Consider the following 16,760-nt stretch of genomic DNA (forward strand, 5'->3'; position numbering starts at 1 on the left):
TAAATCAAATATCTCGAACCCAGGACGAGGACGGGTGCAGACGGATTTAAAAAATGAAGACTAGTGAAAATGAATTTTTGGAATCAAACCAGGTTGAAATTCCTAGCTCAAACATTTTCAAGTGATGACGGTGAGAGTTTCAAAATTTAATAGCTCTTTGCTAAAAAGATCCAAAATTGATCTTTTAAAACAGTGAAACCACAGACCTCCAATTGTCTGAACAGAAAATAATTCTTATTTTTTTCTTTTCTTTTCTCCAAAACCCTTAGGCTTGTTTTTAAGAGTACGGAATTAGTGTTTTGAAATAAAGATAATAATAATAGTAATTAATTTAAATTTGGAATTAAATTTGATCTAATTTTAAATACAAAGCGTCATACATATTTTAAAACATAATAGTTGATGGGGTTTAAATTTAATGTAATTTGACAAACCTCAATTTAGTACAAAACGAAGGGAGGCATTAGATTATCGACAAAAAATAAATTTCTAGTACATACTCGTAATTAGAGATTTTCCTTAATAGGCAGCGGAAAGGAATTAAAATGTAATAAAAAAACATCGATTCATATAGAAGAAAATATTCTCTATTAATTTAAATACTGTACCTATTGGATAGGGATAAAGGAAGAAGAAAAATCGAAGATTTCACATAGTCCTCTTGATGGAAAAATCAATCTGATTTATTTGGCACCCTTGGCTCAATGAGAAAATGGGTTCTGCCTCTAGAGTAACGAAGGAAGAAGCCACGGTCATAGAGAACTTGGAAAAAGGCAGCGTCAACATTAAGCTTGAGATGGCCCTCACGAGGGAGCACCCAATGAGATGGAGCAGGAGAAATGTGGGGGCGAGCCTGCAAGGAGATGTCCATGGTGGAGAGTTTTGTAGAATGAAGGCACTATCTCGACTACTGAAAAATTGAGAAATGAGGTTCGAGTTCCGCAACATAAGTTACTGGTGAGTTAATGGGAGGATTGGAGGTGATGCAAAAAGAGCTTGGTTGAATGCCTCAATGTCTCTGAAACCTAAGCCCTCCACATCTGCTGCTTTGGAGTCGCAAAGTCCAGACCAACCAAGCCATTTTATTTGGTTACTGCTTTCTTTCCCGCTCCACCAGAAATTCATAAGCTTGCTATTAAGTTTAATTCTGGAGCTTATCCCGGTCGGCAAAGTAGTTGAAAGTGCCGGTGTTGGACCAACTATTCTCTTGGATACCAAGGATTCTAGCACACTGAGTGTCTCGGTAGGCAAGGGAGTGTTAGGGCTGAAGCAAGCGCCTGGTTTCTCAAAATTGATTTTTCGATCGGTAAGGTTTTCATAGTCCTGCAGAATGCTTCTCAAATTGTGGGCTTCGGAAATGGTTGCGTGACAGAAGAGGATAGCATCGTCAGCGAAAAGAAGGTGTGAAAGCGGCGGGAAGGTCTCTGGTTAGAGAGACTCCATGGATTCTGTTGTCAAGAGAAGCAGAGTTGAGGAGTGAAGCGAGGCCTTCAAATAGAATGAAGCTGATCTTAGTAGTTTCAGAAAATTTGAGACTGAATCGAATCGTCGAATAGTCTAAATCGAACCAATTCAAACCATACAAGAATAATTTAGATCAATTCGGATTCACATATTAATGTTACCTAAAATCATCATAGTCAAATAAAAAGTTGGCTTTAATCAAGCCAGTTGTCACGGGCTTAGAGTGTGGTGACCAAAAAATAAATTAATTAATAATAATAATCTCTTTTGTCCATTTGAGATTGCGTTTCTAGTTTGTGATGTAATAAACATTAAGGACTAAGAACATTATTTATGAATGAGGGTCAAGATTAAAAAATAAAATAAGGTATTCGTAAACTTAATTTAACTCTATGCAAGTCAATCAAATGAAAACACAAACATATTTTAAGATTTCAGCTCGACTGAAACGTTTCGATTTTTAACTGTATTCCCCAGCAACCCTGTGCATCTCTCATCCCTCGTCGTTCGATTCACTTGTTGACTCCCTCTTCGATTGCTTCCTCTTTTCTCGTATTAGTTCCCGTTCATCCTGTGAAAGCATACCAAAAAAATAATAATAAATAAATAAATAATGAAGAAGAAGAAAAATATTTTTCAGATGCATGGAATAAAGGTATAAAATAAAGGTTGATCATTTCTAACTTCATCCACCAATATTTATGAGCAGTCACAATAAAGTTAATGAACATCAAACAAAGGTAAAATAATTCTGTGCTGAAACATATATAAAGCTATAGTAGTACTTCACACAAAAGAACATGTAATAGGGCAAAGATAAAAAAATAAAAACAAAAAAACAAAAAATAAAAACCATGCTTACAAATTCTGTTCGCTATTGTATTCTTAATGCCACATGATCTGTTACATCAAAGGTTATAAACTCGTCTATTACTATCTCAAACAAATAGACATTGTTTTTTAACTTCCCTAAGTACCCTAACCTCGAACACCATATTTCTCCTCGATTGTTCTGCCATAAAATCTGGTAGACAAGATGAAACATCTCTAGCTCTCTCATCTTATCATTCATCAGAGCCAATTCTAAGTTCATGAAAGTGATTTCTAGACACCTACCATAACTTTGTCATTCATTCATCTCAGCATATCCTTATTTAAGCCGAGAGTCCAAAATTAGAGGCAATTGCCCACTGCTAGTCTTGCTATCGGTGAGCTTTGCCGTAAGAAGTGTGTATACAGACCTAACTTTAGCATCATTTCCAAAAAGTGAAAGATTTCAAACTTGAATCTTTATTACCAAGCTTGATAGTCTGAACTTTCACTAAAAACCAGGCATTTGCACAAAGTGACAGCTCTCAGGCTTAAACCTGCGTTCTCATGCTTGGTAGTCCAAACTTTCACCAAAGACCAAGCAATGGCACCTAAAACCCATTTTAGTTGTGGTCAACAAACTATAGAATGTTTGTTGGCCGTCTAAGACTATGACATCATACTGCTAGTCCCCTGGAAGTTTCCCCTTCAAGTACGTTAATTACAAAATACTCTTGCTTTTCCCCTTAATACAGTGAGACCATTAGACCTGCCATAAATTTAACCTCCCAAATTGAACCACTACAAGGGGCTCCATGTGCTAATTCTCAATGTTTTTCATTTTTTGTATCATATACTTGGATCATATATCCATATAAATTAAAAAATATGCTAAATCAAATTTGGATAATATCCCGTGCACAATTATGTATTTATTCAACTCAATCAATTGTAACTTTACCTGATATAACTGGTGATCGATATGCCTTCACGCCCAACTACGGTAGCATAAACCACCAGTGGTGAGGCACCAGATGCATTTGGTCTCATTTTCATAGGTGCGGCCCCAGCAGCAGATGCATTCCAGAAGTCCATACCAATATTCAAATTGGTTGTTGGCACAGGCTTCCCTTGAACTGAGGTTCAAGGATTTTCACACTTATGGCGAACAGCAGCGTTACTCTTCACATTACCTTCTGAAGAAAATTTTAGAGTTAAAACTGGTATATTTTATTTCACAAAGAGATAACCAATGTTCTTAAATAAATTAGGACTACCATCAGCGAGCCTCTGGTTGAAGTTTCTCTTCTTAGTTGCAGAAGATGCCTTCAGAAAAAATGAAAATTAAATAAAACTATAAAATCTAACTCACAACATATACCAAGTCCTGCCTAATATTTGAAGTTAGTAATCAGGTTCACTAACTGACCGTTCAGAAGGCGCTCAATACAGTGCAAGTTAGACATTGATTCATGTCCCAATAAGGTCGTATGTTAGGAGGGGATGCAGAGAATTGGAACCAGGTTCCAATTATTTGCATCCCCAGGTTTCAGGTCATACAAAAACTAAAAAATAGTAACATAGTTCGGATAAGGCTTATGCAGCCTGGAGAAAAAATATACCAAACTAAACTTTGATCTATAAAACAAGTTCGTAAAACTGAAATCATGTACAGGTCCAGAATAGAGAGAGAGAGAGAGAGAGAGAGAGAGCAGATTCATACCTGTTGGTTATCATTTTCATCACTTGTTTCTAATGATCCTTCACTAGAACTTTCAGCACTGTAGAAAGGCATTTGTTGACAATAAGAAAAATAACATAGAATGTCAACAGCCAGCAACTAATGAATTTTAAGATATCTCTGCAAATGTGAGGCACCATCATTTCCAGAAGCTGAAGCTGCCTTTTTGCTTTCTCTTGACTTGCCACCTGTCAAACCTGTGATTGCCGGAGTTCCCTTGGAAATTTTCATATACCCTGGTTCTTTTCCATCAGATGCCTTTCCTTCAGCCTCTGTATTTGTCAAAGTCGCACACTGAGGCCTGAGCCCACAAGGAAATAGATAAATTTATCAAATTGTGACCAGGATATTGTAATCTTTTCCAGTAGGGATACAAAGTTTAGCTCCCACTTTGACCGTTCATATCATATTTTCCTGTCTTTGAAATTGGCTGTCTTAAAATTTATAGAAATATCATGAAAAAAGGAAAATTGTGTACGTGCGAGGGGTAGTGGTGGTGGTGGTGGGGAACATCATCAAAGCTAAAATAAATTTCCAATGATAAACTATTGGGTACCACAGCTATCTTAGAATGAGCATAAAGTCCTCCATGTGGATTGAAAGCTGGGTATGGAAGTGGTGTTCCATATGGTGGTACCATAAAAATGCTGAAAAAACACCAACAAGAGACATATTAGATTTTCTCATGAAAGTCAAGGAACAGGCAGTTTTCAGTTTTCACAATATGCAATTTTATTAAATCTCGCACATCGGAAATAATCACCTGACTCCCCCCATAGGTAGCTTGAGATGCAACAGGAGAAGCGAAAAAAGGAGGTGGAGTAGCTCCAGCACCATAGTATGCCGATTGAAGGATATAAGCTAATAAAAGGATTTGCTTACTAAACTAATATATAGTTCAACAAAAAAAGAAACCATATGTGAAACAAACCTGCATAGAAGCCGACCAATCAGGATACTATGGGGTAGTTGGTGCTTCCTGCCGATTAAAAAATAAACAAAAAATATTCAGCCAATTCATACCTGCTTCCCATTAGAATTCTGTGTTGTTGTATCCATGCTGGGCAATTTCTCAGAGAATAGAACTGGTTCAAGTAAAGAGAACAGATTCACTTTTTGGGAGCCATAAGATGTCTCACCTGCCATGCTCATTTTGAAGATCAGACACAACCTGGCATGGCAATTTCATTGGCCACCTGCATTACCTCGTTGGACTCCAGAGTAAGTTGAGTATCAGCTGACAATAAATCTGCTTCTTCTCCCATACACAGCTAATGTAGAGAGAGCAGAATAGGAAGAGGAAGAACTGGATCCAGAGGAGCATGCACCAGGTTGCACTTTTGTGACCACTTACTGGCATGCCACTTTAATGAACCAGACCCAGCTTACCAGTAATCCTTGCATGAACAGGAACCACTTTGAAAGTGATGGAAACGATTTGCATCTCTTATTATAATTTTCCTTTCATAAATTTTTGAAATAAACTTGAAGGCTGAATGACAATCATTGCAAACTCTAAGATTCTTGGTTACATGAATTGCCAATCCTGTTTCAATCTTCATAAGGCCAAAAGCCACAGCCAGCTTCTCACTGTGAAAGTTGAGGATGTGCTCCTTATCCTCCTCTTCTACATCATGCAGAATACATGACCGATCTGGCACATACCCTGCCATCTTCATCTCGATTGCCAAACTCTCTACCTTTCTATAAACCTCTCTTGAATACGGATTCAACTGGTCTGCAGTGTGGAATCCATGAACTTCTTTACCAAACTCAATCACACTGAAGGCTGCAGGTTTTTTCAATCCTCTACGTTTCATATCTTGTCTCAGCTTTCCAACTTCTTGCCACTTACTTGAAACTGCATATATATTTGACATTAGCACATAATATCCAGCATGTTCTGGCTCAAGCTGGAATAGATTGTTGGCTGCAATTTCCCCTAATTCAGTATTCCTATGGATTCTGCAAGCCAAAAGCAACGCACCCCAAACCCCATCAGTTGGCTGTGATGGCATCTTTTTGATCAAATCATAAGCTTCATGCAAAAGACCAGCTCGGCCAAGCATATCAACCATGCAAGCATAGTGTTTCGCCTCGGGTATCACAGAGAATTTTGCCATGGCTGAAAAACACTCCCAACCCTCATTAATAAGCCCAGCATGGCTACAAGCAGAAAGGATGGATGTGAAAGTGATGTGATTTGGCTGTACACCTTCCTCTTGCATTTGCGAGAAGAGTTCAAGTGCCTTTTGACCATGTCCATGCATGCCATACCCTGAGATCAACACATTCCAAGAACTAACATCCCGTTCATTTGAGCACATCCTATTGAAAATTTCAACTGTAGTGTCCAAATCCCCACACTTGGCATACATATCCATAATTGCGTTCCAAAGTGTTGTATCTATTCTTATGTCATTATTAATTATAAAATTGTGGAGTTTTCTTCCAAGCTGCGAAGACCCCAGATAAGAACAGGCCGAGACCATGATCAATGCTGTCACAGGATTAGGTTTAGAACCAGAAGCCTGCATCTGATCAAAAAGTAATAGCGCTTCACTCGCTAGTCCATTCTGGGTATAACAAGAAAGCATGGAATTCCATGATATCCCATCCCTTTCCTCCATTCTATCAAAGACCATACGCGCGTTCTTTGCATCCCCACACTTGGCATACATGGCAACAATCGAGTTACCTACGCAGACATCCCCGAGAAAAGCATTACAAATGACATATGCATGAACTGAATAAGCCTTCTTTGCATCTCCCAACTGACCAACAGCAGAGGCAACAGTCACAGCTGTAACTGAATCCATCGACAAACCCTCTTGCTGCATCTTGTCCAACAAAATCAGCGAGTCCTTGGCTTGCTCAGCCTGCTCATAGGCTGTGATCATTGCAGTCCAGCAGATGAGGTCCCTCTCAGACATTCCATCGAAAACCCTTCGCCCATCATCAATTAAGCCGCATTTAGCATACATGTCAACAAGAGAGGCTTCAACATACATATCAAAATCAAACCCAGTTCTTATAACATCACAGTGAACAAGCTTTCCTTGGACAGATAACAATTTGGAAGCACATGCTTTGAGAATGAAAGGGAAAGTGTAATTGTTGGGTTCAATGCCGGTTCTTCGCATGAGCGAATAGAAATCCAGCGTTTGAGTGAAATGACCTCCATTAGCGTATGCGCGAAGCATTGTGTTCCAGAGGAAAGAATTGGGTCCATGGTGAATATCATCGAAGAGAAATCTAGCACTTTCCGGGTACCTGAACATGGAATACTTGATAATGATCTGAGCACCCAGATGAGGGCTTTGCCTGATGAAGCCAAAAGTAGTGAGAGATGAGTGAATTTGCTTGAGAGTGGTCAAGCTATTACAGGAATGCAGAAGAAGATCGTAATGGCTTTCTAACTCCACAAATGAGGCAATGCCAATATTGGATCTGAGCGAGAGACCTTTGCCAGTATCATTGTTCTTGAAGTCTGGATAACTTAAATTTACCTTACTTTTTATACAATTGTGCAACTCATATGGGTTGGTGGAAAACTCCTGCCACAAATGAGGGTGCTTGTTGTGTATCTCAGAAGTGGTTTCACCTATATTTGCAAAAATAGGAATGTAAATCAACATTAAGTAAATAAATGATATTTTAAAATATATATATATATATATATATAACAGAAGTTTTATTGTTTCCATTGATATAGATACTTCCAAACTGTCAGTCCATGGCCCAACTAAACAAAGTTCTAACAAATCCTAGACAAACTTAAATCAGTTCATGTTGGACAAGCCCAAGTCAGGTAGGGAATGGTAAATTCATCCTTTCTTTTTTTACATTTTTTTTTTTCTTCTCCTCCAGCCAAGACCACACGCAGCACTTCTTCCCCATACACCTCCTTGCCATACAACAACCCATATAGATGGTACACTAAACACCAACACAACCTCGACAAAAAAAAGAAACACAGGAATCATATATCAATAATATTCCTGCAAGCCTTGTCAAGGTTTCTTCTGCGTCTGCTACACGGTCATTTTTGGTGAGTCTCTCCTATTAAAGCCACGTCTTCAATTCATTGACAATTATTCAAATATATCCAGACCATATCCAGCAAAGGAGAAGGGACGATGGGAGATGAGAGGAACTTATCATAACATATATTCTAGCAATTAAATATATGAATTATACCTCCCACCTCGGATTGCTCAGATTTTTGGCAAGTTGAGCCTCGACCATAATGTGCAAAGAAGTTTATTTCATTCACAATTACCTACATAGAACAAATCAAATGGAAATGTGTAAAATAATTAGCTATTAACACCCACATACATGATGCATATGAATGTCTGGTCTACTAAGGTCATTTCTTGCTATTTTATAAATCATGCTATTATAGTTTATCTAGTAAAATTGCTCATATCGTATTAATTGAATTTATTTCATTCACAATTACCTACATAGAACAAATCAAATGGAAATGTGTAAAATAATTAGCTATTAACACCCACATACATGATGCATATGAATGTCTGGTCTACTAAGGTCATTTCTTGCTATTTTATAAATCGTGCTATTATAGTTTATCTAGTAAAATTGCTCATATCATATTAATTGAATTTATTTCATTCACAATTACCTACATAGAACAAATCAAATGGAAATGTGTAAAATAATTAGCTATTAACACCCACATACATGATGCATATGAATGTCTGGTCTACTAAGGTCATTTCTTGCTATTTTATAAATCGTGCTATTATAGTCTATCTAGTAAAATTGCTCATATCATATTAATTGAAAAAATCCATTCCATACAGAAAATTTAAAAAATTCAAATGAAAACTATCAGGTAATGGGTAAATCAAGCCACGCAAAATTTTCAAACCTAAATGCTTAACTAGATTTCACATGAAAATCCAAGTAAGCTTGAAGCAATACAAATACATGCATTCGCACGAGCTGTCACAAAATTACCAATACACAATCATGCACTAGTTGCAAACAATCTCTATATCCAACCTAACAAGCATAGATATTTACATGAAGGAACCTAAATTGTGCCGGACACTACACTTGCCTGACACTCCCACACATGTTTGACCAATCATATACATGTTTAATTTGTGTAGGATGTTTGAGCTTGAATATATCTATACTTGTAATATTCTTATTTTTGAACACATGGTCAATACTTCTGGACTACTACCAAACATGTAAAGATGCAACTTGGGCAGTTCAAGCCTAATCTATGTAGGATCAATCTAATCTTTAAACATACTTGAACAATTCTTTTGTTGCTTTAGTTTATCTTTGGTTGAAAATTTCAACAGAGCTCAGTGCAAGTTGAACTTAAGTAGAGGCCTCAAACAACCTGAGCCCTACTCAAATCTGAGCTATATTATCATTATTTAGCAATACTATGATTAGACTATTAAAAAGCCAAGCTTAATTGAAGCTTAACCCAAACTAAACCAGTGTATAATCTGACCAACCCAAGCCTACCCCGAGTTCAGAGAAATAAACTTGAGTTGGGTTCATCAGTTTGAAGATTGGATTGAACTTCGGCTAGAGTACAAGGTTTTATACTTCAGATTGAGATTGAGTTAACCCTTCAACCTGCCAAAGTTGCACCACTACACACACAGGGCTGGCAAAACCTGGACATTAAGATGTGACTTTCTTTTAATGTGAAAAAGAAAAGAAAAGAAAAAAAAAATTGTTAAAAGGGACCAAATCAGAATTTCTATATAAAATTTATCAGAATAATTGACTACATTTTAAAAGTAATAACCAATTTTTTAAAAGGAGTGAGCAAGGGAGGAAAAGATGATACACTACCATTTTGTGTACACACATATACATATCTAGATACACATGCATAATTGTATATATTGTGTCCTTGTTTTTGTCTTTGTCTATGCAACATAAGTTGATTATTCATTATTATAATTCATAAGTTCAAATTTTCATATTAACGCTATAATTTATAAATTATTATAATTACTAAAAAAAATATCATAACTACTTGTGATAAGGTAATAGAATTCATTATTGGCATGTTCTCACTACGACTACATCCATGCCCTACTTTCTAAAAGAATTTGATGTCATAAATATCCTGTGTGTTGTCGTGTTCATGCTTCATAGCATCAAACACAACAATATCTAGACAATAGTCTTTATCAACTGTAAATAATATCACTCATGCCGCTAAATTGTCAAAAACAATGTCATAGTCATAATATAAAAAAATTAAGTAATGGAATGGGGAAAATAGTGAATAAAACTTAAGATACAAAACGGATTCCTAGTTTGGCACCATAATCTCTATTCTCGAACAACTTCAGACAAGGAAAAGAATCAAAGATCAAGGGATATCCTACTTCATCTTTGTGGGTTATAAAGGTCATGCCTAAACGCTTAATGTTCTAGAAACAACAATCCACATTTTAAACGAGTCGAAAACAGTTGCCTGAACAGTTATAGCAATACTAACCTCAGATTTTGTTCTGAATTTCCCATTTCCATCAGCCTTTGTGTATGATCCTAAATGATCTGAAACATAAATAAATAAAATCCCATTCACAAACTTGTATAATGTAAGTGACTTAGCAGCAGTGATAGCTTGAAACGTCATAAAATTCAAATTAGGAACATACGGGAGCACAAGAACTATAGTAAAAGAAAGTACTACTACTATACATGTTTTCAAGTATAGCACAAAATACCTAAATAAAAAGCAAGAGACATGTTTTTTTTCCATCAAGAACAACAGTGCATGCATATAACTGAAATCATGGAATTGAAATGCGTATGACATGATGCCACAAAAATGTATATATATACATATATAGAGAGAGATGATTAAATGAGTCTCACTTGAACGATTGAATACAGTGACTGGACGTTTTGAAGAAACCGCATCTCTGAATAGGACACGGAGACGACGCGCCTCCATAGACGGCGGCGCGTTGCCGGAACTAATCGCGAGCTATTCTGTAGTGACAATCAGAAATTGGGAAAATGGGCGATTAGACCAATCCGAAATAGTATATTAATACTACTACCACCAGATAGAGCCCGAGATTAAATTTAGGGTTTTTGGTTGGGAATATTGTTCGAAAATGGTACATAGAATGCGTGTATTTGAAGATGGTAAAAAATAAATAACGTAAAGAAATTTTTCTATCAAAGAAAGCGAAAAAAAAAAAACACTACTGTTATTAGTAGGATTTACTTTCATTAGTAACCGGACCGAACTTAGCCTTTAGAACAGGCTGGTTAATTTTAAGGCCCATTTTTATTATCATTCTACATTTTAAAAGTTTAGCCCTTATGTATATAAGTTTGACCCAACCCATATCATCTCATTATTCAGGCTCATGCAGATACAATTCATTAACCCATCATCAAATAAGGTTTAATCTCAGCCATTAGAATTAGAGTAGACCTAGAACTACAAGTCTGTGGGATGTCCTCTTCTTCTGCTCCACTGCATGGTCCACATGATGTAGTCGGCAACCCTCTTCATGCAACACAATTCTCACTCTTTCCTCTTTCTAACTGATCTCAACGCACCGCAGTGCAACATATCAATAGATCAAGTCCAATAATGCCTTGTAAGGTTTGATTTAATCTTGTTTTGTATTATTTTTTCTTTTTCTTTATTGTCGGAGATCAAGATTGGATGAATTTGTTTCTCGGTCGAAGATGAAGATCGAATTTAATGGAAGAGATCAGGTGATTTATTGAATTGGTGGCTATTGAGTAATGTAACGATCCCGACCCGAGCCCGAGCTTGTTGAATCTCTACCGAGTCGAGCTCAAGCTTGACTAAGTCCAAGCTCGCCTGAGCACCTTTGTGGAGTTAATGAGCCGAGCAAGCCAAAGCTCGGCTCGGCTCGGTTCATTTGCCATCATAGGTTGAAAATTTGTGGAGCTCTAATGGGGGATCCTTGTGTATTTGAGTAAATTTACCTATATATAAAAATAAAAATTAATTAATTGGAGGGATTTTTTATTTTGCAATATATGAGTTTTCTCTTGATATAGTATAATTTTATTAATATTTATCATATTTTAAAATAAAATTTTGACTTTAACAAATTTGTTACATTTTAGGTTTCTGTATTCTTTTTCATTTTCATTTTTTTTTTCTTACATTTTGGGTTTCTATTAAGCTAGTCATTGTTTGATGATATCTAGGAAGAACGAATTTAGATACCAAATTGGCGTACATGATACGGACTCGATGACATGGTAAATCTGAAAAGAATAAAAAAAATTATATAGGATACGAGTATTACATAGATACGTTAAAAAATATAATATTATATAAGGTAAAGTGCAAAAAACTCTATAAACTATGTCCGAATTTGTAAATAATCACCTTGAAGTATATATTTTGTGCATAATACCTCCTCAACTATCACATTTTGTTGCAAAATGCCCCGATGCCTAAACTATTTTTCATTAAATGAACATTGATGGGGGAAAAGTAACCCTAAATTTGGCTGTTGCCTTTACCGTACCATTCCCTTCAACTTCCTGGGAAAAGAGTATGATGATACGATATCATTCAGTTGACAAAGATAGGGGAGATCAGTTAGAAAAGATAAACTGAATCTCCCTAATCAATATCTACGTAATCAGACTATCTCGATGCAACCATAAATATGGTTGATGGTCATTAAACAAGGAATGAGGAAAAAACTCTTGAACATTGAATACAAAATTAATTTTTCTGATTCCGATCACTTACTTGATCGTCGGAGGGTCCTCGGCTGGCACCCCACTGGTGCCATCCGAGGTGACGTAATCTCCAATATTTTGTAAGTAAACGTAGTTGTTCCTGGTCGCATACATTTTGGCATCAACATTTGGCGTCATTTATGGGAAACGATTAGTTCCTTGAAGAAATAGTAATTCTGATTCGATCTAGCTTGGACGGTGCGATGAAGGTTTCTGATCATGGAAAACGTCCTGAAAGCATTCGTTGTGCAGTGTCGCAACAACGGGTTCCCCACTTTTATAGAAGGACGAGTCTCCATATCAAGATTTCCCCATCCATCATACTAGGGGTAGAACGATGAGTCATATAATGCCACCCTGTATATGATGACAGTATTCAAAGTTTAGCACATCAGCCCAGACACCAGACCAACGTGTCTGGTGTCTCCCACTTAGCAGTGTTTGGTCCCCTCACTACTGAGGTATGTCGCCCAAGACCAAATCTTATCTCCTATCTGTCAGAAGCCAACTACCAAGGCCAGATTGTCCAATACTAAGGCCTGGTCATTCCACACCTACGTAAACTGGTGGGTCTCTACCCACCAAAGGAGGCCTATACGAACAAGAAGGTCTCTACCCACCAAGGAGGCCGCTACCAACCAGGGGGTCTCTACCTACCAGTGAGGCCTCTACCACCAATGAGGTCTCCAGCAATAGTAAAGTCTCACTGCTCTGTTTTTCTATACAATTATGGTGGCCTTTTACACCCAAGAATGTATCTTAAGGCCCTCGCATCCAAGGTGGTCCAATATCTCTCAAGATCCCATGTCCAAGGAGGTCTATATGCCCAAAGAGGTTCCTAAGTCTAGGGTGATCATTGCACCCAACGAGGTACTAAACTAGTGGTCACCAGGACATCATCAGTTAGATATTGGGCACCACACCTCCATCCACCACTAGGTCTCAAGTTGATCGTTGGACACCAAGCCTTCACCTACCAAACGTAGGTCGTCACTTCTCTTCCCTTGTAGGAAATGCCCATTGACATCAGATTATGCAGAATTTTGGATTGATAATCCATTGCAGATTTTCAATAATCATCCTGAACACAATTTAACATCTTAGACAATCGTAAATTGTTGTAGCACCATGACACCCGGTCCACCGTTATTAAACGTCTACAGAATAGGTCCCCACCCAACATCCCACATTCACCATAATGGAGGCAGAACTGTGAATCACATAATATCAATCGGTCATAATGTCGATCTACATATGATGCCAAGGTTTAGAAAACCAACGCATCAACCTCGATACATCAAGCCAGCCAAATTCCTGGTCTCTCTCTCCCAGCCAGTACCTGACCTACCCCTCAGGCTACTTTGTCTTCTGAGACGAGGCACTAGTTGTCTAAGACCAATGCCTGATCATCCAAAATCATAGCTTGGTAGGTATTTACACATTAGGAAGGAATTTAAGTCCAATAAAGTTTCTACAATCAATGAGCTCGCCACATTATGGTCCCATACCCAATGAGGTATTTGACCATCGAGCACCAATGATGGTCTCTTCTACAAGCAACCAAGCCTGGTCTCATGCACATCAAGCCTGGCGGGACTCAGCCACATCAAGCCAGAGGCAGATCCAAGCCTCTAGAAAAGACTCACCCGCATCAAGCCTTTGGCAAGGCTTCACCCACATTGTGTAATACACCTAATTTTAAAAGGATAGTTTCAAGATTTATTTAATTATTTTTATTGCATTTTTAATTAATTATTTGATTATGTGGCTATTTGTTTATGTGCTTTTAATTGAATTATTTGTTTAAATTAAGTATGTGATTAAATGGTGTATTTTAATTTAATTTATTTGTATGATTTTACTTGCTTAAATGATGTGTAGTTATTTGTAATTAATTGATAGGATTAAATGGATTAAATGTTTATTTTATTTTATTTTGAACGAGTTGGATTTAGATAGTAGTAAATGGATTAAATGTTTATTTTATTTTATTTTGAACGAGTTGGATTTGGATAGTAGTAATGGACCAACCATTTGGGTCACATGGACTACTCGAATAGGAGACTTAATGGGTATGCATAATTACCCTTGGATGGTTATGTGTGTATGTGTGTGTGTGTATATATATATAAGTATATATATATATATATAAGGATAGCTTTATTATTAGTGTTATTATCTGAAAAATTACTAGTAATAATATTAATAAAAGGTTTGGTCAGTAGTGTATATATATATAGTTATATATTATATATAAGTATATCTGTATTCATGTTATATACAGACTTAGCTTTTATATATATACTAAGAAAGGGGTCCATTACTATTATATGTATTCACGTTATATACAGACTTAGCTTATATATATATATATATATATCTTTTCTTTTTCTTTAAAAGAAAAATAAAAGGAAAAGAAAAAGGAAAAGATCTATATATGTGTGTGTGTGTGTGTGTGTGTGTGTGTGTGTGTGTATTGCAGTCTGCAGAAGGGTTACAAAAACCCTTACTCATATAGACTAAGAGATGGGAAGAGAAGAAAGAGAAAATCGAGAGAGGAAAGAGATAACTCGACCAAAGGTTAAGGCTGGACTAGAGAGGAAGGAAGGGAGGCTTGCTCGTGGAGGGGGACAAACCAGCAGAGAGTTCGACGACAACTAAGGTCGCAGGAAAATTAGAGAATGAAGGAGGTTTAAGGTTTCAATCCGAAATCCTTAAAAGCAAGTTCTTCTTTTATCTTTTTCCCTTAGATCACGTGTTCTATACATGCTTAGGATAACTTCAGGACGATTAATTATTATTAATAAACCTGTTTACATGCTTTAAAAGATTAATCACAGTGTATGATTTAATTGTTATGGATTTTCATGTAACTTGTATGATTTGATAAATTAATTCATGATATTTGTTGTAAGTTGATGTAAACATGTTTAAAGGCTTTAAATTAATTATTGGGACTCTTTGGAACCTAAAATTGAAGGTTAGAACCCTTAACAGTAGAGGTTGGATGGAAAAACAGAGGCTGGAAACAAAGAAGACGACCCGCAACAACAACCGAGCTGACTCAGTTGAAACTGAGCCGACTCGATTGGTAAAGGAACCGATTTGGTTGAGAAAGAGCCGACTCGAATTGGAACCGAGCCTGCTCAGTTGGGCTGCGACTTGGATATTTTATTTTAATTGCCATAATTGTTTTAAATCTATTTTAATTAATTTAAATAGGTTTAATGGACTTGGGAAAGTCCCATAATGCATAATATACCTTTATATGCTTAAGGATTGAACAATATGAGATTTTAAATAACTTCTATGTGGTTTAATGGATGCTTTTATTTATTTAATTGTTTTAACAGTTGAAACAAAGTGCTTAATTGATTTTAATCATGACTAAGAAGATGTATATAATTTAATTGAGATATAGGTTAATTACTTTTTATGTAAGTTAACTGCAAACTATTTAAATTGTCATTATTGCTTAAAGTTATGCAAGAAATATCTGTATGATTTATACCATGTTATTTCTAGATTATTTGATGTATGAATATATATATTGCATCAATTGTTGGATTACGGATGTAATACACCATTGTCAGGATATGGAGGCATATTAGAGATGGATTAACTAATAAGTTAAGTCTTACCTATTCGTGTCAGGCCACGGAACCAGTTGGATGATATGCCATGGAAAGAATACTATTGGATAGTTTACTTTTATGTTTTTGGATAGGATAGATTTATATATGTATAGATATGTGCCATGATATGAGCTTGAGTCTCGGGATCAGTGATTAGGGAACATATATTGCCCGAGATGCATAGCTGGATATAATGGATAGTTGTGTACCCTGGTAGATTTAGGTACTCATGCCTACTACTTGTACGTTTTGCATGTTACCTACTATTCAGGTTAAGGCCGCCTTATAGTCCAGTGAGAGTCCTTTAGTGTGTGTGTGTGTGTGTGTGTGTGTATACGGACTGTGTA

The 16,760-nt window shown here is 36.6% G+C and overlaps 2 protein-coding genes across 12 annotated transcripts; both read right to left on the reverse strand.

Moving 5' to 3' along the window:
- Positions 1–1,745: 1,745 nt before the first annotated feature.
- Positions 1,746–11,199, reverse strand: LOC132276563 (pentatricopeptide repeat-containing protein At3g26782, mitochondrial-like). 11 transcript variants are annotated; one of them, XM_059778044.1, is made up of 8 exons: positions 10,907–11,199; positions 10,524–10,582; positions 8,216–8,297; positions 5,155–7,619; positions 4,947–4,994; positions 3,998–4,316; positions 3,236–3,470; positions 1,746–2,035 (listed from the first exon to the last, which is right to left on the reverse strand). In XM_059778044.1, exons 1-4 carry the CDS (start codon positions 10,983–10,985, stop codon positions 5,401–5,403), a joined length of 2,439 nt encoding a protein of 812 aa, XP_059634027.1. In that variant the 5' UTR covers positions 10,986–11,199; the 3' UTR covers positions 1,746–2,035; positions 3,236–3,470; positions 3,998–4,316; positions 4,947–4,994; positions 5,155–5,400. The 11 variants fall into 11 exon arrangements, with proteins under 11 accessions (XP_059634027.1, XP_059634024.1, XP_059634019.1 ...); XM_059778041.1 differs by having other exon boundaries at positions 3,998–4,662; XM_059778036.1 differs by having other exon boundaries at positions 3,998–4,662; positions 4,779–4,994.
- LOC132277534 (G-box-binding factor 1-like) lies at positions 1,958–4,069 on the reverse strand. Its single transcript, XM_059779386.1, has 5 exons — positions 3,998–4,069; positions 3,525–3,600; positions 3,236–3,410; positions 3,007–3,043; positions 1,958–2,035 (listed from the first exon to the last, which is right to left on the reverse strand). The coding sequence occupies exons 1-5, from the start codon at positions 4,067–4,069 to the stop codon at positions 1,958–1,960; spliced, it is 438 nt and encodes a 145-aa protein (XP_059635369.1).
- Positions 11,200–16,760: the final 5,561 nt, after the last annotated feature.

This window comes from Cornus florida, unplaced genomic scaffold (genome assembly GCF_030987335.1).
Source record: "Cornus florida cultivar Cherokee Brave unplaced genomic scaffold, ASM3098733v1 CherokeeBrave_3.0.0_Hap2_Chr10, whole genome shotgun sequence".
Taxonomy (NCBI): domain Eukaryota; kingdom Viridiplantae; phylum Streptophyta; class Magnoliopsida; order Cornales; family Cornaceae; genus Cornus; species Cornus florida.

Coding starts and splice junctions, on each gene's coding strand:
- LOC132277534 (XM_059779386.1), bottom strand. CDS start 4,069: ATGCCTTTCTACAGTGCTGAAAGTTCTAGTGAAGGATCATTAGAAACA. Junction 3,601..3,997: donor ATGAAAATGATAACCAACAG/GTATGAATCTGC, acceptor TTTTTTCTGAAG/GCATCTTCTGCAACTAAGAA. Junction 3,411..3,524: donor TAATTTATTTAAGAACATTG/GTTATCTCTTTG, acceptor CTTGAACCTCAG/TTCAAGGGAAGCCTGTGCCA.
- LOC132276563 (XM_059778044.1), bottom strand. CDS start 10,985: ATGGAGGCGCGTCGTCTCCGTGTCCTATTCAGAGATGCGGTTTCTTCA. Junction 10,583..10,906: donor CACTGTATTCAATCGTTCAA/GTGAGACTCATT, acceptor TTTATGTTTCAG/ATCATTTAGGATCATACACA. Junction 8,298..10,523: donor AATTCAGAACAAAATCTGAG/GTTAGTATTGCT, acceptor TGTTCTATGTAG/GTAATTGTGAATGAAATAAA.